Below are 21,418 nucleotides of genomic sequence, written 5' to 3' on the forward strand. Positions count from 1 at the left end.
GTAGTTTATTTTAAATTAATGATTTTATATTTTTGCAAAAAGGATAAATGCACTTTTTTTTACAAATATAATTTTTTAGGCAAGTACAAAATTGTATTTCCGTCTTGAAAAATTTGCGGGATCCAAAATGTCACGTCGTGTCAATCGTGGAGGATACTCTCGCGTCTCGAGTACTCGGGTACAGAGGCTGACGAGCGATCCGGTGGCGCGTCCGGTAACACAAACTCCGGAAGTAGGGCAACCGCGAGAGAGCGAGAGCCGCGCAATGATGCACCGGTGCGTGTGTGCATGCGGCCACGACGTAGCATGAACGTTTGTGTCTGATTTAGATTCACACACGGTGGTCATCGAACAGCCGTCGCACTCGTGCAAACTCTGCGGTAAATCGTTTTGGAATCGGGACTCGATGTATAAACACATGAATATGCACAAGGGCACGACCCAGTGCCCGGTGTGCCACAAAGTGCTCAGCCGTACCACGCACATGAAGCGCCACTTGAAGAACCGCCACGGCTGGCTCGGTGGGGTTGGAACAACCGCATCCGCGACCGCAGCTGCTGCCGCCGCCGCCGCCGCCGCCGCCGCCGTTGCCGGAGTGGCCCCGGCCGGCGGCGTCGAAACGCCGGCGCCGATCTCCGTGTCGTCGACCGCCCAGACGATCGCCCAGCAGAATGCCGGCAGTCCGACGAGCATCGACGCGAACGCGACCTACACGACGATACGCATTAGGGAAAGCAGCGTGGAAAGAATCACCTCTAGTCCTATTCCTTAGTGCGAAGACGCCCTACCAAAGAAAAAATCTCATCGACGCAAAGGAGGATAGAGACCGGTCGTCGTTATTCGAGCCCGATTCTTTTACCCGTCTGGAGTACGGAGTTCTTAGAACGTGTTACATTTCATCGAAGGCAAAGAATTATTCGATTATTTATTGAACGTAAAAATATCAAGATCGTCTAACATTATAAAATAATGGGATTGAAGTAACGTTAATTAGATAGTTTGTTTAAAAAAGAGAAAATATTAAAATCACTTTTTTTATTTATTATTTTTATTTGTTGAATTATGAGAAAATATTTTAATATTTTTATCTTGTTAAATAAAATTCTTGCCGTTTAATATTTACTTTGATAATGCACCTCAGTAGCTATATGGTCGCAGCTAGTCAGACGGTGACAGTGAAATAGCCATGGTTTGAATTGCACAGTAAAAAGAGCAAGCGTATAGTCTGCCGTAGTAGAACTCTCGCGATTGAGTCAAACAAGTGGAAAGGAGAAAGTTGCGATCGGTCGTAATGAAATCGTTACTATTTGCGCGATAGAAACAAAAGCAGAGGATTGTAAGCAGAATTTATGTTACATCGTTGTAACGTTTCACGTTGAAACGTTGTTACCTTTTAATTAATGTTTAATAAGCATTAGTAAAATTTTTACGTATTAAAGTAGTATTATACGAAAGAATCAATTTTTTTGTGCCAGTAGTTTGCCGAAGAAAGATTGGGTTTCCGGAGCAGCAAATTTGATTATTCTCGATAATTATTGATTATGTTAAGTAACAAGATTGAATATCCGTAAACGTGGCGATCACTATATTAATTTTTAATGAGCGAGCTCGGTATTGCGTGCCATATTTTCCGTGTATTTTTTGATCGGTACAGTATACTTTTTTTTTCAAAGAAAGGAGACACCTGCGAAGACGGTAGCAATTTTATTATTTACTATCTTTTTATTATTCGCCATCACGTTAACGACATGTCGGGCCTATCCTGCTTTGATGCGTCGATGAGGAACCTTATGTTATACCTGTCTTGAACTTCACACAACCTAGTCATTCGTACACATACATATATATGTATATATATGTATCTATATGTGTATAATGCACATAAAATGGAACACGAAACATTTAGACACACACACGTACATATATAGATCGTGTGCGTATATACGGATACATTTTTTGTAACCAAAGACACGAAGGGAGAACAGAAACAATTTATTTTATCTAGTCAAATTTGTTCGAAAGTTCAGTACTTAATAGCATATGGAGGAATGTGCATTTCTTTCGTGCAATCGAGGTGATTTAGCAATGTGGTTCCGCCGTTCTTAGATCGCTGATTCAAGAGCGGATTGTTAATCGCCGAGGACTGGCGATCCACACGATCATGGTAAAATTGCTGAAGTAATCTGTTATCTCACATTTTATTAAGAATGGAATTGATAAATTAAATTGAGAAAGTAGAAGCAAATTATTTTTACAATTCTCTGCAATACGATCTTAAAATTGTTATTTATAAATTATATTTTAGTGTATCTTTTTAATTGATATATATTATATCAAACAATGGCAATAATAGTTTACATACATTTACAAATGCAATTTTTACCATGATCGAAAAATAACTTCGAGATAACATTCGATTAGTTGCTCTGTGCCATTATTATTTTTTTTTTTTTTAGTTGAACGTGTCAATGTGTTGTACATCGTCTCGACGACTGGCTGAATTTTTTGTCGTGTCAGTCAACGTGTCATAACATTTCTCGGTTTCTGTTATCGCTCTCAGACCGCGAATCTACGTTCACGATATTATGCATACTCACATGCATTAGTTTTTAAGATCTTGGAGACTTGCCAAACATCTAATATATTTAGTACATATATTAGATCTAATATATATAATATATATATATATATAGTACATCCTGATTTTTTTATTTTAGTTTGTAAATGTAAAGTTAATGTCTCGTACTATATTATATATTTCGTTTGTTTATTTTGTTGTCGTTATTGTTTGTTCTATTTTTTTTTATCAGCTCCGATTTCGCGATAGCATCATTATGCAACGAACGGTGCAATAAGCTCATTTTATGTTGCCATTAGAGTCTTGAAGCTCATCGATAGTCATGCCTTTTTCGCAATTTTAAATTAATCGATAAGACTATGTGAATGTAGCTATAGTTTTTGTTATAATAATAGCATTAAATTATTTTATTTATTTACGCATCACTTTGCTGTCCATAAATTTAAAAAATTGTCTAAGATTATTAAAAAAATATGTATAATATACATAATTATATATATTATACATTTATACATGTATAATATACATAAATATTTGTAATTTATACAAAAGATATAAAATATTTGATATATTCTCAGCTTTAGAAAAAGCTAAATATTATATTTAAAATAATAATATTAAATATATATGATATTATATATATTGTATATATATATATATATATATATATATATATATATATATATATATAATAGATGTGTATATACAGGATATCTTAGATTATTTATATACTCTTTTTAATATAAAGAGAAATAATTTTTATCAAAAATAAAAAATTTTAATAAATAAATCGGGTGCTTTATTGTTTGGTGACATGTTTTTAGCTTCTAATTTTATCCGGAAATAAATTATTCAGACTGAATGTTGAAAAATGTAATATGTTTTTTTATTACATATTCGAATTACATACACAGAAAAGTAAGAAACTTTGTCTGTAATTATTTTCTGGAAATTCCTCCACTTATCTTAAAATGACCTTAAAAGTAAATGTGATGAAAAAATAAACTTAAATAAAAAGTTAGTAGAGGTATTTTTATAAAAATATTTGAGACAAGTTTTTTTATTTTTTTAATCCGCAATAAAAAGATACCATGTTCTCTTCATGTTAAAAGGAGTGTATAGGTTGTCTGCAATATCTTGTATATTAAGTTAAAGAAATGTAGTAAATGTAATAATAATATTAAATCTAATATAAATTATATTTAAATTATAATATATATATATAAAATAATATAAATTATATTTTTATGAATTCGTGGACAGTATTGTATGTGTTGGGTACAAATATAATTTTACACTGTATGTTAGGGGAAGATCGAATACATAGTGCTCATTTTTTATTACGAGATGACTATCGATAAGTAAAAGAGATTCTTCCATACAGAGGCTATATTTTTTGTTTTAGAATGGTTATATATGTATCCACACTAATTTCTTTTTCAGAACGATATTTTTTTATCGATGACCACGGTTGTCAGAATCTCTGAACAAAGTGTGAATGTACAAATTGACGCTAGTTTACAAACGGGGGTACAACTTAGTGCAATTATATCTAGTTGAAATGCGGATTAATTTTCTCTCCTTTTTCATGCCTTGATGCAATGAAACGTACGAGATGGATTTCGTGTTCCGCAATTGTCTAAGTTGGTCTAGGAAAAAGTTTGGAACTATACGAAATATTTTTAGATACACTGATACATCTTTCAGATTCCATGATGAATTTAATCAGATTTCTAAACGAATGTAGCGTCGGACAATTGTTGCAATGTCTTTGTACGTTTTTAATATTTGAAATTAATTTTTTATATTAATTAATTTTTAGTATATATATAAGTATAGAGAATTAAGAAAAGGAGATAATTTAAAGGCAATTTATTTTCATTTGCAAATAAACTGCCTTAACATAATTTTATAAATTTATAAATTGGCTTATTCGACCGCAATAATTTTCATGTACATTTTACAATATCTGAACGTTGCAGAACGGCACGCGAACGATGGTTCGGATGCTGTTAACTTACAAATGTTATAATTTACGTTTTTACGTGACAATTTTCTTTTTTTAAGTTACCTTCCGCGGCATCTTAAATTCTTTTTTGTTTTAAATTCTTTTGAGGAGTTATACGATTTATACATATATACATGCATAATACGTATATGTATATATATGTATATTCGCGTTTTATTTTATACACTCATATATGTATACACGCGTACGCGTGTGATATAATTCCGCACGTACACATTAATTAATCGCACGCGCGTACGCAAACACGAAACATTATTTTGTTACGGATGTGAGAAAAACGAATGTGCACATTCCTCGGAAAGCCACGAATGCGAAATAAGTACAACACCGCCAATTAATATTGTCCTAGATGAATTTGATATTTCCTTAGTTGATTATTTATAAAAGAAAGAAGAGACATATATATGTATACATAAAATATAAAAATATATATATATATAATATATTATTACGTAATCCTATGTTTGGCTTATGCAGGCTAAATAATGTAAGTGGAACATATGTGTGAATAAAGTTGAAAAAAACCATCAACTTACGTAAAGCGAGAGACTTTCCTCTTTCCTTCTCGTGAAACGTTCGGCATGCGACGATTACGGTCGCACGAAGCTTCGTTTCACCGCTTGAGGTGTTTCATCCTCGATTTAATTTATTTATTTCCCGAGCACACAATTGCACGGACAATTGCGCTCGCGGGATAAAGAATGACTGGAATGGATCGCTTTTGCGCTTTTGTTCACGCAACATACACATAAACACACATACACACGTGTCGAAGTGACACAGTCGGCTAGATGACAAGCTGCAGCACTGCACCCTCTAATTCACCTAATTCGCTACAACTGTGAATCCGAAGTGAGTTTAATTACTTACACGTGCTAACTTGTGTCCGGCGCTTTCCAGCCAGTAATGTATCGGCACAACGCCGATCTCGTTATTCACGATGTGAAGTATATAATTACAATATCGTATTTATTACAGTATTTCTTTATTACGGTATGTCAACGTTGTATCACAATATTGTTAATTGTTAACATGTCTTAAGCAGTGTTGGTGTATACTTGTTACGTATATGTTTCAAGCAAGCTTATGAGCAGAAAATAATCTGATTAATGAGTAATCGAGCCAATGATTAGTTATTATGATGATTAAGTAAGGTAATCAGTAAGCATTATTAATGAAATAAATGCAATTAATCTTGATATAAATTTTTAACATAGATGATTACTCACTTCTGGTGTAAATGATAACTTTGAGATTAATCGTGTCGCACAGAAGTATTGTAAAACTCATATATTTTATTCATTCATCTAATTTTAATCAAAGATTAACACAAAAAGACAGTTTTAATTTTTTTGAATTGCACATCTTACAAATACTGATTACTTTAATGCAGATTTTTACTGCATTAATTATCTGTGATAATAATCGGGAAAGTAATTGGACGTTTGCCAAAACCTGCTTTCAAAGATCTCAGAACCGAGTAAGAGAAGTTGACAGGAAAGGCGAGATTTTGCATGACAGTCTAACTGTTGTACTGTGCACAGTGATCGAATCGGATGTTTGGGATTCGATCGGGCGGTAGGCCCGATTGATCAAGCTCGGCGAGAGCCGATCGAAGGGAGTAGTTTACACACACAGATACACACTTCGAGGAGGATCATCAGTCGATCGCGCGCTCTTCGGGGGGCGTCCTACCCGGCGCCTGCTAACACATCGGCCAATACAGTGCACGTTGACCCCACACGTATATATGGACCAATGACCATTGAAACGCGCGTTCCTCGACACATTGGAGCAACCGATCGCGCGATTTTAACCCTTTACCTACGGAAATAATTTTACCCGATTTCCCACGAGGCCAGCAAACATTTGGGAAAAGTACAATAAATAACTTTGTGCGGCTCTATTGAACGACCGAAATATCGAAATATATTTGCAAGCACTTGTGATCATTGACAGGAAATTTCTTTCTGTTGTAATAAAAAGATTGGATGATAATTGGATAATTTTATAATTTGTGCAGCAGCTAAGTTCTAGAAACGCTTCGGCGTTACGATGGATTTTGCAATAGTGGTGGCTTATCAGAGAGAAAGAGATAGAGGTATCGTCTAGACGTCTAGAGTCGCGAGATAAAGGGTTAAAGTTCACGCCCGAGGTCTCTACACGTTGTCATCCGAGTCTCACCAGTAATCGACTGACGATCCCCTCGCAATGGATGGCCTGTGTTAACGTGTCACCACCCCATGTCCCCTCTTCCCCTCTCCCCTCAATCTCCACGGTCCCTGTCCCGCCATTTCCTCTCACCTGTGATCTCTCCACTGACTATGATCCCGTTGATAATTGATGATGATGAGGAACCGGCGGGTCACGTGGCTGTGTTAATGTGTTGCAGGGGGGGTGGGACGCAATCGAAGGCACGTTGGCGATACAACTGGTCAGGTGGTGATGCAGGGCCCGGGGCGTTTTCCGTGCCGACTCTGCGGAAACGTTTACAGGCACCTTGCCTCGCTGACCCAGCACCTCGAAGTGCATCGCAACCAGACTACCTGCATCGTCTGCCACACCACTCTCAGTCGTAGAACCGACCTGCGGCGTCACATGCGCCTGAAACATCAAATACCCTTGCAAAAAGTGATCCACAGGCAGCGCAGCCCGAAAAGCGAATTGGACTCGTAGATTACACGCACCGCACCCTCTCTTTATCTCTCCTTCTTTCTGAGATAATATATAGATATTGGTCTCGTCGTGGCGATTCACTATTACTATTGAACGCTCGTACGACATCGTTTCTTGCTCCGCTCTCAGCTGCGGAGCCTTGTGCGTTTGCCGATGCGAGAGCTCGTTCTCTTTGTGTGTCGATCTCATCTTAATACTACGTTTCTCAGATTTCTGTCGCGTTTTTTTGAATTATTCAAATTTGTTTGTAAATTTTATTATCGACAGGACAGATAAATACGCGCATTTGAAGTAAAATATCTCAGGATTGTACCGTTTCAAGATTACGTTTAGAGAGGGCTATATTTTCAATTGGAAATAAGAAGAGAATGGCGGGTACTTGACAGTGGTGTTAAGATGATGATCGTCCGCATTTCATAATTATTCAGAAGTGTAACTTTTGAGGACGAAGCTCTCGCAGATACATAAAAATTTACGCGCCTCTTTGCTTGCTAATTTCTTCTCGCGATACACGCGAGCGAATATGTACCATTGAACCTTGGAGAATGCGCTCTCCTCGGAAGTTAATTAACCGATTGTTTTTATTGCCGTTACAATTCATTTCTCAAGATAATAGAAAAGGGAGTTCACGGTCGGAACACGATCGTGATTAATACAACGCGGGACGTCGGTCCTGCATTCTCTTCCCATCCAAAAATAAAATATTTTGGAAGCGGAGTTTTTTTTTAAATAATTTTTACATTGTTCAAGCGGCCCTCGACTATTGTTACGAGAGCTAGCTAGTTCGATGAATGGCCAATGTGCTTTGTCTGAACGTGTACGTGTACGTCTTAATTTTAGTCGAAGATCCAAATGCAACAGGATTTCTACTGGAGTACTAAGTATTTATATAGCTGTACGCAAAAACTGTGCATCTTCGTTAATGACGCATTTAAACACGCTGAGATCCGCGAATTGTCGGCGATCCGCGTAAAGTTCGTTATGTTTTATAACGAATATTAAAAAAAAAAAAAAAAGAACGGCGGGTGAATGAAATTGGAGGGTCAAAGTTAAATATTTATGTCTCGGGAAAGTAAAATGCGAATGTGAAACGGCTTTCGGAGAAAATTATCTTCGAAGTTCGGGTGGAGATAATTGAGCGAGCGTTTTTTTTAAATTTAAACAATTCTATTTAATTTGAAATTCGTCGATCCTGTTCATCCGCCGTAAATATATGGAGCGTATCCGATAGACGCGCAGCGATACTTTTGATCATCCAATATTTATTACCCTCGTAGGAGTTTTTCCCTCTGCGGAACGTCGCTCCGAGGTATCGCCGAGGATACATAATTTCAGATACGCTCCGTATGTGTGCCACGACTTGCTGAAAGGTAGTGGATAGTTGCGCTTTTCGTCATTTGATTTTTGTGGACGAGAGGGCGTCTCCGCCCTCCGCCACGATGAATTATCAGCACGCGCGGCCGAACGGCCCCGATTTAGATGCGTTTCCGCGAATAAAAATTGATGTGTCTAGCTTCGCGCGTATTTATCTTTGCTAAGTGTGCAGTTGGCAGATTGTGTTATACATTAGCGGACCGCGTAAATTAGGCGCGTTAAGAGGCGAGGATTAAGTGTTTAAGGATCTGAGTATCGTATACGTCGCAGATATATGAACGGAGGCGGCTCTATCGGAGGGCGCGAATGGGCTAAAAGGGAGATTTTGCAGAAGAATCGAGTACAATTAAGCACAAACCCGGAGGGGAGGGAGGGGTGTAACGTGGAAAATTCTCATGCGCGATAGGTTCCGGTGAAAGAGTTTAAACGATTTCCTTTTTGCAAGTATTCTTTATTGCAAGAAGAGCGTGAAGGAGTCTTGTGCGAAAGGCAGGCTTGTGGGGTTTTCAGTATGTATGGAGCCCGTTTAGCTAGAGTCGCCTCTCTCTTCCGGATTAACAAGAATCAGCGGTCTTGAAGGATTCTAGTCATTATTATACGGGACATTATAGATTATCGAGATCTCTATAGCTCGTTCACACAGGTTTCTATCTAACGGATCGAAGTTATTTTTTTATACTCTTCGACGCACCCGGGGGCTCTCTCTTCGCGGCCATTATGTCTTCACAGGACATCGCTCTGCAACGTAATCCTTTCTCTCTCTCCCTCTCTCTCTTTCTCCCTCTTTCTCTCTCTCTCTCTCTCTCTCTCTCTCTCTCTTTACAGTTACAAGCCCCGACATGTTACATGGACTTTGTTTACACGTTTACGTATATCACACATAAGCTGAAGTTTCTTTGCGAACGATTCTTGGGCTCGGTGTACACCTAAAAAGTTCGTTTCTTTTACTCGATTTCTGATTCACGATCTTTCACGAGTGATTTTATTATCCCTAATTTTGCAATTATATATAAGTTTGTCTTTTATAATTAAAAAAAAAAATATTTAAGATTTCTAACGTTTGACAGCGTTCAACGTGTAAGCTCTCGCTAATGGAGCTTTTACGTGTACATCGAGTCTCAGCTTCAGCTGTCGAGACAGCGTATAGATACAGTGCCTTATACACATATAACTGGTTTTACATTTTACGCATTGACTTCTCCAGATGTTTACCATAGACAAGAATATATCTAGCGGTGCGAAGCATCCGGAAAGTAGCCGTTAATTCTGTTACCGGCCTCGTGTAAACATTGTCTTTGTATTAAAAAAAGAAAAAGCGCGAAAGCAGCGTTTCTCAATCCTGAGGAAAATCTCGAACGCATTTGCGTCTCTTAAGAAAGAAAAAAAATTTTTTTAATGTACGGATCTAAAGATCGATGTTTGTAACACTAGCTGTTACCTGTGTTAGAATTTAATAAGTTAAGAATTAAGTTAGAATTTTTTAATTTGTTATTTCTAATATAATCGTTTAATTTGTTATTTTTGTCCTTACTTATTATTAATATAAACGCTCGAAAAAGATTCATCATTCATATACTTCGGAGTATAAGAATTTCTGAAAGTAAATTTTCTAGTTGTAGAGATAATCCTAGGTGTAGAGATATGATCTCACTGAAACGAATTGCACATGTTATTTTATAGATTGTAAAGAAAATATTTTTATTTTTTTTTGTTTTTATTTTATTTTTTATTTGTTATTCATTTGTGACGTCACGTTATTTCTAGCCATTATTCTACCTGTTCGACGCTATATGCATAATCTCTGAAAGATTAATGTAACTTAACGTTAGGGAAACGCTGATTTCGAAACGATCATTTGCGAAATGCGTCAATATATATCCAAAGACAGATCTGAATATAAGACGTCGCCGTTACCGTTATTGTTGTTATTAAATAAATAATCTACATACACGGGAGCGATATCGCAAGCGGGGATACCTTATTTTAGCGAGCGCATTCAAGAGTATTATGCAACAAGTAGTACAATAACCGAGAATACGACGTGCACGATGTGCACGCGTCTGCATTTCGTTTTGTTTTTCGAGAGTGACACTGCACTTGTGCACCTAACTATTTACTCGTATAGGTATAAGTGAACGTAATCATAGTTGTTGATCGTAGCATGAAGATCCGCGTCTAGAACGGATGCCTCATTTAACTCATTAATTGCCGTTTAGAAAATCGCACTGCGGGACGCAGTTATAACTACTTTTTAACGTCCTGAACCAAACGCTATAGAAGGATATTATAACGACTGGCATTTAATGGGTTAATACAAAGCTACGGATAAAACATAAAAAACACAAATATCTAAGGCCATATCTGGAAGAACTGTTGCGAGAAAACTGTATCAGGGATCCTTAACCTCCGCGAAATTTAGTTTAAACTTATATTTAGAAAGATAGCCTACAGCTTTTATATATATATATAATAAAATTAATTTTCTTTTTTCTATTATTTCCTTTTTTCTATTATTTCCTATTAAGAATCAATTTGTTAATTTTGTTTCATGCCTCTTTGTCGAAGTTAACTACATACACAAATATTAATTCTTTATATGTAGAAGATTATTTTAATTTCCTCTTATTTTTTCGTAAAGAATAATAATAATTATAACATTCTGTAATAGAAAAATGAATAATAATATAAAAGAAAAATTTTTTAATATTTTTGTATAAAATACTTTTGTGTCTACTCAAATACTTGGTGTAAATGTTTTTTTTTTAATAAGTATAAAAGATAAATTTAAAAGACAAATTCTGAATATATCTTATAAAAATGCATTAATTAAAAGTGAAGTGACTTTGTGTAATGAGAGTTAAGTATCTCTGTAACAGATAATTCGCGATAGTAAGAAATTGTCAACAGATAACAACGCACGGAAAAAGTAAAAGATACGGAAAGGATTAAGATAAACGAATTTGGATAAAAAATTTTGGTCAATGGAGCGGATACGGAAAAGCGTTATACTGTTAGTAAGACGAGACGTGCGAATATAAACAGAGGTAAAAATAAAATAATCGATATATGAAAAGGATATATAAAATTGCTGGGACACGCGTAACATGAGGTACAATTTGCGCAGTGAAAGGAACGTGGAAAACATCCCCGGTCTTACAAGGAACACTCGAAACGTAGCCCTGTCTGCGCGGGCGTTTTCGAAGTTAAAGTTTTGATGCAAAGATTCAGGTAATTAGAATATCGTAGAAAGAGAAATGTAACAGTTTGCAGAATTTAGTATATCGATAAAGAATATATAGACATGGATACACTTATACTCAGCGTACAGGATACAAAATTTTCTACCCATAAATTTCTCGGATCGATAAAAACACATAAAGACAATTTTTCTGAACGTTAATATTGTATCGGACTCTCATCGAAACTGATACAAAGATATACAATACAATTTAATAAATTTATATGAATGGGACGTATTTTACATTTTACTCTTCTACAAAGGTCTGCCTTTATCGATCCCAAAAAATTGTTGATAGAATATGCTGCCATTCTGTATGCTGCGATTATGAAATTGAGAACGCGCTGTCACAAGAAAAAGCTGTTTAACCCTTCGAGACGCGGTTTTAGCCAACAACAATTTCGGATCTCCTGATCGACGGAATCTACCCGTAGTGTTCAAACTTCGGATTCAAAGAAGAAGATTGCAGAAAAAGTGGTTTCAGAGTAACCAAAATTTATATCCGTCTTAGCCCGGAAGGGTTTCTCTATAAGAAGAATACAGCGGATGTGTGTTGCAGCGAGTTTAGAAATTAACTGTAGATATCGTGAGACACTGTCGGTAGCACGAAAAAAAAAAAATTGCGTTTCTCTATTCAGGTACATTCGGTATCATAATTGTGAGCTTGTAACTTAATTAAAGATCGTGTAAGACTACGCTTTCAGATGTTATCGCAGTAATGTAAATAAAAGAATTTCTGATGGACATTCGAGAACGAGAATGAGTACAATTAACATTACGTTACATCCCTAATGTGCTAATTAATTATTTTCAGAAGCTTATACTAATTATTTTCAGAGGAAAGACGAATAAAAATTTTCTTTTCCATCACTTTTTCCTCTGGACCTTTGTTTCATTCTAATTGTTTAATTTTAATTATTATACAATAAACTCGTGATCATAATTTAATTGCATCATTGTCACTTCTTTCGACAATTGAAAGAATCGTAAATTCAGATCAGCAACAAGATAATGATGATGACCACAACTGGGACTTTTACGGAATTTTAGTATGACTAGCAGGTAATAGAAATTTCTTCATATTTTACATAATCAGATTTTAAAAATATGAATTACTAGGACACTTGCGTGAGTATATGATGACATTTCGGAATAGACGATATTGAGTAACGAAATGATATAAATTAGAAAAAAAGCGAGTATCCTATTTTTATATTTACTATATAAAAATACTTATTTCAAACAGTATTCATGTAATAGTATATTTTTTTATATAGACACATTTTTTTAATGAATACTCCTATTGAATCTATTTCAATTTTTCTCCAACAATGCGACGAAACGACTTCGAAATTTTCTCGCACTGTCGTGAATCTTCTTTTTTTTAATTTAGACTCTTAGCCAAAAGCTCACTTGATATGATGAAGGAACAAGATTCTACTGTCCGTGTGCCACTTAACGCCGGAATTCTCCAGTCTTTCGCGAATCGTTCAAACACATTTGTTTGTCGATATCGCAGTCCGATATGTTTAGAGTATCTAACGGTAGCCAGTGGACGTAGTTTAGAACATTGGAAGAGAGACTTAGGATAAAATGAAGAATGCATTTGTAGAATTGTCGAAGACGGCGATGGTGAACGTCAGGAATGCCCACACGACGTATTGCGACAAGTGTGGCGTCACGTTCACAACGCAGCACGCGCTTTTGCGGCACATCACGTCTAAGCACGAGGACTCTTCAAACTCCGCGGTTTACTGCAACATCTGCCAGCGCGTTTTTAAGACCAAGTGGAGTCGGGCGACGCACAACAGTAGATACCACAGAAACTGAACCGATGGCAGCTTGCAGATGCGAGGTACGGCTGTCATATCGTACATCTCGTGTTTCTGCAATGTGTAGTATTAATAGCAAATGGCCGCAGCAATTCCACTAATAATTAATAAAGTATTTTGTTTTCCTGTTCATTATCTAGTTTTGTTCCAAACTGTTGATAAATTTTATTAAAAAATTTATATATAATTAGAATTTTATTGTATTATTATCAAAGTCTATCATAATATTATGATAGACTTTGATTTAAATAAATTGCTTAAGACTTGATTTACTAAGAAAACCTAGAAAAACGAGTGATTATTTATTACGAGCAGCGTTTATTCATATGAAATACCAAAAATTCGTTTCAAGAATAATTAATTGTTTGTAATTTTTGCTTGTGATGAATTATATAATCACTCAAAGACTGAAAATAAATTGCAGAAATTGCAATTAATTTATCTATTTTTGGTCTATTTTAGACCAAAGATCTTGTTTATAATATAACGAAAGAAAGGAAACGATAAATGTTTGGAAAAATATGTGTAATTAAAATTTTAATTATTTTTAAAATATTATTTTAATTATTTTAATTATTTTTAAAATATATAATTATTTTATGTATATAGTTAAAGAATTATTTTTATGAAGATATAATAAGATTGTAATTTTTTGTATTAGTTTAAGATTTTAATTTGTATTTCTGTCATAATATTATTCTGATATCTTAAAAATTTTTAAGATTTTTGCGAATAAAGCTCTCAAACTTAATGTTCCAGAAATTCCCAGAATCTTTCAATTATATTATATATTATTAAATTGTTAATTACACTGTTTTAACTTAATAATACATTCTAACATTATACTCAAATTGAAGCTATTTATTTATAAAATAAGTTCCAAAAATAATGTCAAGGATTTAGAAAACAATTACAACCGGTTAAAAAGTAATATTGGCAATTAATACAATCTATTTCAATATATGAAGTATTGACTATTTGTAAACGTTTCTTATTTAATGTAGTATTCCAGATTCTTTTTATCAAAATTATTTTTCATAAATATGTGATAATTTTTCTTTTAAAAAAATTAATGGTTTTAATATTATACAACATAATAATTTAACGTTTTTCCAACTTTATTTGTATGCATACTATAAATTGTAGCTATTATTAAGATATATTAAATAAATTACTATGTAAATAGCTTACAATTTGACCAATATAATTTCAACTTTTTCTCCTAGATAGAAAATTCATTTTTAATGTAGCATTATTCAAATAATTAAAATCTCTCATACATCTAATCTGTGCTTTCCTTCTACATAAAAAGTTATTTTAAATAGAAATATGCATTTCTCATTCTCATGATTAAATTACTTTATTAAATATTTATTTAGGTTATAAAGATCACATGACTATGTTATTCTATTAAAAATAACATAGAGTTTGTCCTCGAGCGCACATACATGATAAACATTTTTTTTGTTCTTTTTCTCTTTTCTGTGTGGCCCTCACAATTTCCTCTCAATATTCTCTCATTGTTGTTTATAAATGAGGAATGTTGTATCTGCAGCCTCCTCGCAATGCAAGCACCAAATGCAGCACCGAACCACCCTGGACTTTGTAATCTTGCGCCGTCTTCTCGTCGTTCCTGGAACAAAAATACAACTTTCCTTGTATTGTTTTTGAAATTTTACATTTGTCGTTAATTAGTCACATATAAATGTCTCAATAATTCCAAAAATAAAATTAGTTCTTTATAAAATTAATTCATTTTTTGTGAATTTATTTTTATATCTGTTTTTGAAGGAAAATTAATGGGTCAAATGGGACTTTTTATATGTAATTATTTACTAATGTTTTTCATTTAGAAAACATAAAGTGGGAATAATGTGAATGTTCTTGTTAAAGGAAAGCAAATGGAGGAATGGAGCATAGGGCATCACTACTCAGAGTATATACCTGCGACCCTTAAAAAAATCTGTACCACAAGAAAATGTAAATGTGTATGTCGAAGGACTTTAAGAATCCTCGCTAATCACAAGTCACAGGAATAGTGTTTCTTAGTAATATGTCACGAAATTTCAATAATACTTATACGTACATCTGCTTGCCAGAAAATATTAATCGCTGTTGCTGCGGTGGTATTCCTTCCTTCTCTTCCACTCTCTCTTTAATTCTTTCTACCTTGTCTGTAGGTTCGATATCTATTTCGATCTAAAGAAATTGTGCGTTAGATATTGATATTAACTGAGTAATATATACAGTCTTACTTAGGTATCAATATTAAACTGATAAATAAGATGTTTACGCGACAAATATCACATTATACTTAAAGAAACATCAGAAAGAATAAGAAATAATTTTTGATTTATCTTTGTAACTTCCTTTTCGACTGCATACATACAGATAAAGATTGCCTCAATGCGGCAAAGAAGTCAATTTTAATTTTGTGTTTTTATGCAACATAAGCTCTACAATTTCTTAAATATTTTAGATTTAGAAATTTTCAAGTTATCATTAAAGTTTTCAAAATGGAGCGAAATAACAGTTTTTTCTTCGACGTGAGCGAAGTCAACCTTTCAACGATAGGAAAACTTTGTATCTTGACAAATGTGTCAATCTTTGTAAAACCTCATCTATGACCTCTGGATACTTGCCTCCTTTCCCGTAAGGGTCTGAAACGTAATTAAAATCGGTATTACATTGCCGGTATGAATCTCGATTGTTAGGCGGATTATTTGAAACGGTATGAATTACCTTCACTTTTATCAGCATCTTTTTACTATTAACAGCTAGGCTTAAATTATAATGATAGTATCACTGGTCGAGATGCCGACCTTGCAGAAAAATTGAATGGGCAAGGAACCTATGAATATCGCACTGGATATTGTCACTACCGCGCGAATAGAATCATAGAATCCTAACCTAACTTTCGGAAAATTGCGGCGCGTCGCCGTCTACTGGCGATGAACGATATTAACGAATATAAAAGTCGCAGAAGCCAGAAGCATTAAAAAAAAATCTTTTCTATTAGAACCACAAAAATGTGAATTAAATTTACTTAGGAAATTACATAGAATTTTATTCACACAATTTGTACACTCCTTAAGTATATAATCAGATACATTCAATTGTTCGATTAGATATATATTCTAATTAAATTATCCTGGTTTATTGTTAATTAAGTATCACATCTTGCGCTTTTTAAAAATTATTAATTTGTATTGAACGAGATTTCATGTAATAAATATGTGTCACGTAATATAATAAATTGTTAGACTGATTTGCAAAGATTTACAAAAAATTGCAACTTTTACACATATACTGATTATGTAATTGTGTCGATGATTCAAAATAGGATTTCTAAATTGTCAATGATCGATAATGACGATTTGAATAAGACTCCTAACGATCTGTTACAATTTTTAGTTTCTCTTCTTGAGCCAACAACTGATTCTTTATCTTTTGTAGCAGCTCCTTCTTCACCGAGTCTGGCACAAGCGTGCGAGCCCTGCTGGTCACTGTGGACAGCAATGTGTCATAGGTGACATCATGACCATGCTCCTTTATTATTTCCTTTGCAATCAGCTTCACCTGATCCCGCCATCCGCATTCGACCAGTCTACGCCTCAACAATTCTTTCAGCCTGCAAATTAGTCTCATTTAGACACGCAGTATTTTGTCTTGATTGTTAGAGTCTTGCTTGATCTTTTTTTCTAATGTCCATTTTTTCTAATGTTCTATCAATGTAAATCAATTTTAATATCAATCAATTTTAAATCTTGATTTAACTTACCTTTTATCTTTTACTAGTTTTCAGAGAATTGCATATAAAAATTTACAAGGATTAAAAAGAAATAAAAAGTCCTTAGAAGTAGAGAGAAACATATTTTTGAACTAATAAAAAATAAATTGTGATAAATCAAAATTAAAATTAATCTGCATTGGTAGAAATAAACATTGGCCAGTATCATAGCCAAGATTATTACAAAAGTTGTACAGTGAAATTCATCTTCGAGAATTAAGTATTCGAAGTTAGCAAATTTTAATGTAAAATATACAAAATTGATAACTATATTTACCCATCGCGATCGCCAGTCATAACTAATCTCTGGTGTGGTGTCTTCATAAATAATCTTGTCTGTATGCAATTTAAGTAGCTTTTTGGTTAATTAATTTTTCCGTTATCAGTCTTTCAAGTCAACCACGCTACAACAATAACAACAACAACGGTTGAACGAGATGATCAGAGATGATTGGATGAGAAGCAATTGTTTTGATGCGCAAGGTAACAGGTTAACTTTAAGCCGGTATTTCAAGATTTCAATTTGGAATTCAAGCAGGGTGCTAATTGGTCGTTAGATAGGGAATTTCAAGGATTTTTCAGGTAACGTTTAGTGTTTTTTGTAACGAATCAGCGTGCATCGATTCCATTTCAATACTGCCATAACATCAGGCGGTTCTCATCTAATTTTATATTTAAGATCGTTTGAAGTATTTTAAGATTTAAAAAATTATTAGAGAGCAATAAAATAGATCTTTATTTAATCGATCTTGAGATACGATCACTTTATTGATGCAATAAAACTTTAAGATCACTTAAAACTAGACTTAAGATCGATTGCAAATATTTTTCAGACTTATCAGCAGTAATCTGATCTCATATTCAAGATCGTCTTGGATAATTTTTATTTTTAGACATTTTATCTCGATAAAATAATTCTGTAGCATTTTGAAATTATTATTTGAGACTTTTAAATATAAAATCGGAATATGAATATTGCCTTATTAAATACCCTCTCCTTCATTAATCTGCTTTATAAATATCAATCTTGATTTAATATTTAGTTAATAATGAAATGATTTCACGATTATATATCTCGCGATGATTTTATATATAAGATTCAAATATGAATACCGTTCATAAACGAACGTGGTCAGCTGTGTAACTGGTGATCGAGAATAGGAGTCCCTTTATTATAAGGAATTACATTTAGTAGCTCTTTTCTCGTGTACATGAGTTTAGTACATTAGTTATATCGTGTAAGTGTTAATAATTAAATTTTAATAGAATGAAAGGTTATAATATGTGCTTATATTTGCTTGCTGATTCTCTCTTTTGATGGAGAACCGGTTAACCTTAAATTCAGCTCTTGTAAACATTAAATACATATAGTTTGTTATTAAAAAAAGATATTTGTTTTTTAGAACATGGCGTCAGCGAGAGTGTTAAATCATCTTTTCCAAAAAAGGCTTCTGATCACACATATGCCAAATACATCATATTGTTTTAGTATTGTCCCCAGCATTAAAAACAGTGCTTGCTACTCGACAAAGAAATCTGTGACCAAGGTCGACTCCAACGAAACTGGCAATCAGGTACAAGTTGGCACTGCACAAGTAGGTAAATTTCACATGAGATACATTACATATTATTGTCATATAATGACTATATCTTTGTTCCTTTTTTTTTAGTTAAAGAAAACGTGAAATCTGCTGGCTATCTTGGAGTGATAATAGGTGGCATAGGGATTACCGCATTCATTTTGTACACCTTATTTTCAGAGTTGTTCTCTAGTAAAAGTCCATATGGTGTCTACAGTGATGCTCGCGTTCGTTGCATTGAACATCCAAAGGTCATGGATATTCTTGGAGCACCTGTAAAGGCTTTTGGAGAAGAAACTCGACGTGGACGTAGAAGACACATTACGTACGTTCAGTTCTTTACAGTGATGTTAAAATTGATGCAAAGTGTCCGATAATGATTACATTATTTCTTGTGAGCATTAATTAAAAACAGTTAATTAAGAACATTTTGATTATACTGTACCAGCTAAAAGTTACAAAAATGTAAAACAGGTTTCTTAGATTTATTTCTTATATTTCTTTCTTTCCAATGACAAAAAATTTTGTCAAAGTACCTGATTTGACTTGAAATTAGCTTCAAAGTATAAAACAATGAATAATTTGGTTTTTAATGATTTACAAGTAAGTGTAAAGGACCATATTTTGTTGTAGTTTTAGTTAAATAACTTTTAAGCGAGTAAATGGATCCAAATGAACTTTTACATGACATTGAAGTTTTATTTATATATGTAAAAAATTTGATGTAATTTGTAATATTATTTTCTTAAACTTGCAAAATAAGTACTTTAAAACAATTTTACATAAGAACAAGAAAATTAAGAACAAGAAAAATTAAACAATTTTGAAAAGATAAAAGTGTTTTTAAATTTTATACAGATACTCAAACATAATAGTAGAACAATTCTAAAATTTTTGTATTTTTGGTAATGCTCCGAGATGAGACACGCATCCTTAATAATGCACTGTAAATCCTACTACGAGATGACAATGACAATAATTCAAAATTAAAAACTAAAGAATACTTTTTTAACAAGTTTTAGAATATATAAGTGATATTTGAATTGTATTTGTTTTTTTAGTCATATATATTACATCAAGGATGGGATCAAATACATGAGAATAAGATTTTATGTGCAAGGAACGAGAAGACAGGGAACGGTGTATGCAGAAGTGAAGGAGGTAATTGTGGGAGTATGATTTGCAGTTGAGAATTATGTGCACTTACACATGCGTTTATATGTTCGATCTTAATTACAGAACGCGTCTGGCGGTTACGAATATTCATACTTATACGTTACGGTGAATCATGTTGGAACGATTGTGATTGAGGACAATCAAGACACTGCAAAATCGCAGAAAGATCGTGAATCCATACTAGATTATGACTTCTTAGTGGATAATCAATACAATTAAATGTACAATATATTGAAATGTAAATAGCGCTACTGTATTAAAATGTATACAATAAAATTTGATATAAAATATAGTTTTTTTTCATTTTTTTTGTATATTTCTATTTATTTATTTTTAATTTATTTGGCAGGATGGTAAAGGATTACTAAATGTCAATTTATTACCTCCTAAGATATGAAGAAAATTTGATTAAATAAAAGTTGTAGTGTCACTCTATACTAAAAATTCTTTTTTTTTTTTACTTCATACTTTTTAGTCGTATAAGAGTTTTTGTTATATGGAAAATTTTCTTGATTCTCTATGAAATTTTTTAAATAAAAACTTAGAAATTTTGTACTTAATTTAAAATCTAAATTTAACCGAGAGGTTAATAAGAGGAAGACTCATAAGCGTCTCGACACATCTCCTATGAAAAGGAATTCCCCTGAACTGACTTACGAAATTCAGGGAACGAATTCCTGTGTAGTGAATTACGTGCGAGCTAAAAATATGTATTATCCTTGTTATCACTTACGTCATTGAGTGCGTCTACATTAGCGTGCGTCTTATCAAATGCCAATAACAATTAATTAATATGTACGACAGTAATTCATATAAATTATTTCTTTTTTCCTCGCGCTTATATCATTTATTATATTAATGTATACATATTAAATCACTATTTATATTTTATATGTACGTTATTTTGCATGCATGTGCGTATAATCTCTCATTCTGAAAAACGGAAGTTAAAAGACATTCTGTGTATCAATTATTTTCAATTTTTGAATTAAACATAATTTTTTACTTACATTATTTTGATTTAATTTAAACATAAACTTTATTTAACAAATTTTTTACTTTAATTTTATGTGTCCTTAATAAGCAACATGAATTTGAATTAATTCTTTGTTTTATGGAACGTATCATTGATAATATATACGTTC

At 33.4% G+C, this 21,418-nt stretch overlaps 4 protein-coding genes across 7 annotated transcripts in view; 2 read left to right on the plus strand and 2 right to left on the minus strand.

Moving 5' to 3' along the window:
* LOC105837851 (broad-complex core protein) overlaps positions 1-14,068 on the plus strand; it is a 35,459-nt gene extending 21,391 nt beyond the window's left edge. Inside the window, exon 6 of one of the 4 annotated variants that reach the window (XM_036295507.1) lies at positions 330-799. In XM_036295507.1, the coding sequence (XP_036151400.1) occupies positions 330-772 (443 nt within the window). In that variant the 3' untranslated portion in view covers positions 773-799. Of the gene's footprint in view, positions 1-329; positions 800-6,999; positions 9,967-13,507 lie in introns of those variants that run through there. The other 3 variants (XM_036295510.1, XM_036295509.1, XM_036295508.1) reach the window with 3 other exon arrangements.
* Positions 14,069-15,068: 1,000 nt separating this feature from the next.
* Positions 15,069-16,642, minus strand: LOC105835318 (NEDD8). The gene is made up of 4 exons (XM_012678460.3): positions 16,470-16,642; positions 16,370-16,387; positions 15,814-15,926; positions 15,069-15,360 (listed from the first exon to the last, which is right to left on the minus strand). The coding sequence occupies exons 1-4, from the start codon at positions 16,485-16,487 to the stop codon at positions 15,255-15,257; spliced, it is 255 nt and encodes an 84-aa protein (XP_012533914.1). The 5' UTR covers positions 16,488-16,642; the 3' UTR covers positions 15,069-15,254.
* Positions 16,643-16,773: 131 nt separating this feature from the next.
* On the minus strand, positions 16,774-18,122 carry LOC105835320 (transcription and mRNA export factor ENY2). Its single transcript, XM_012678465.3, has 2 exons — positions 17,795-18,122; positions 16,774-17,358 (listed from the first exon to the last, which is right to left on the minus strand). Exons 1-2 carry the CDS (start codon positions 17,839-17,841, stop codon positions 17,118-17,120), a joined length of 288 nt encoding a protein of 95 aa, XP_012533919.1. The 5' UTR covers positions 17,842-18,122; the 3' UTR covers positions 16,774-17,117.
* A 348-nt stretch (positions 18,123-18,470) lies between these two features.
* Positions 18,471-20,565, plus strand: LOC105835319 (mitochondrial import inner membrane translocase subunit Tim21). Its single transcript, XM_012678461.3, has 5 exons — positions 18,471-18,755; positions 18,921-19,116; positions 19,188-19,422; positions 20,159-20,258; positions 20,337-20,565. Exons 2-5 carry the CDS (start codon positions 18,924-18,926, stop codon positions 20,490-20,492), a joined length of 684 nt encoding a protein of 227 aa, XP_012533915.1. The 5' UTR covers positions 18,471-18,755; positions 18,921-18,923; the 3' UTR covers positions 20,493-20,565.
* Positions 20,566-21,418: the final 853 nt, after the last annotated feature.

This window comes from Monomorium pharaonis, chromosome 1 (assembly GCF_013373865.1).
Source record: "Monomorium pharaonis isolate MP-MQ-018 chromosome 1, ASM1337386v2, whole genome shotgun sequence".
Classification (NCBI taxonomy): Eukaryota; Metazoa; Arthropoda; class Insecta; order Hymenoptera; family Formicidae; genus Monomorium; species Monomorium pharaonis.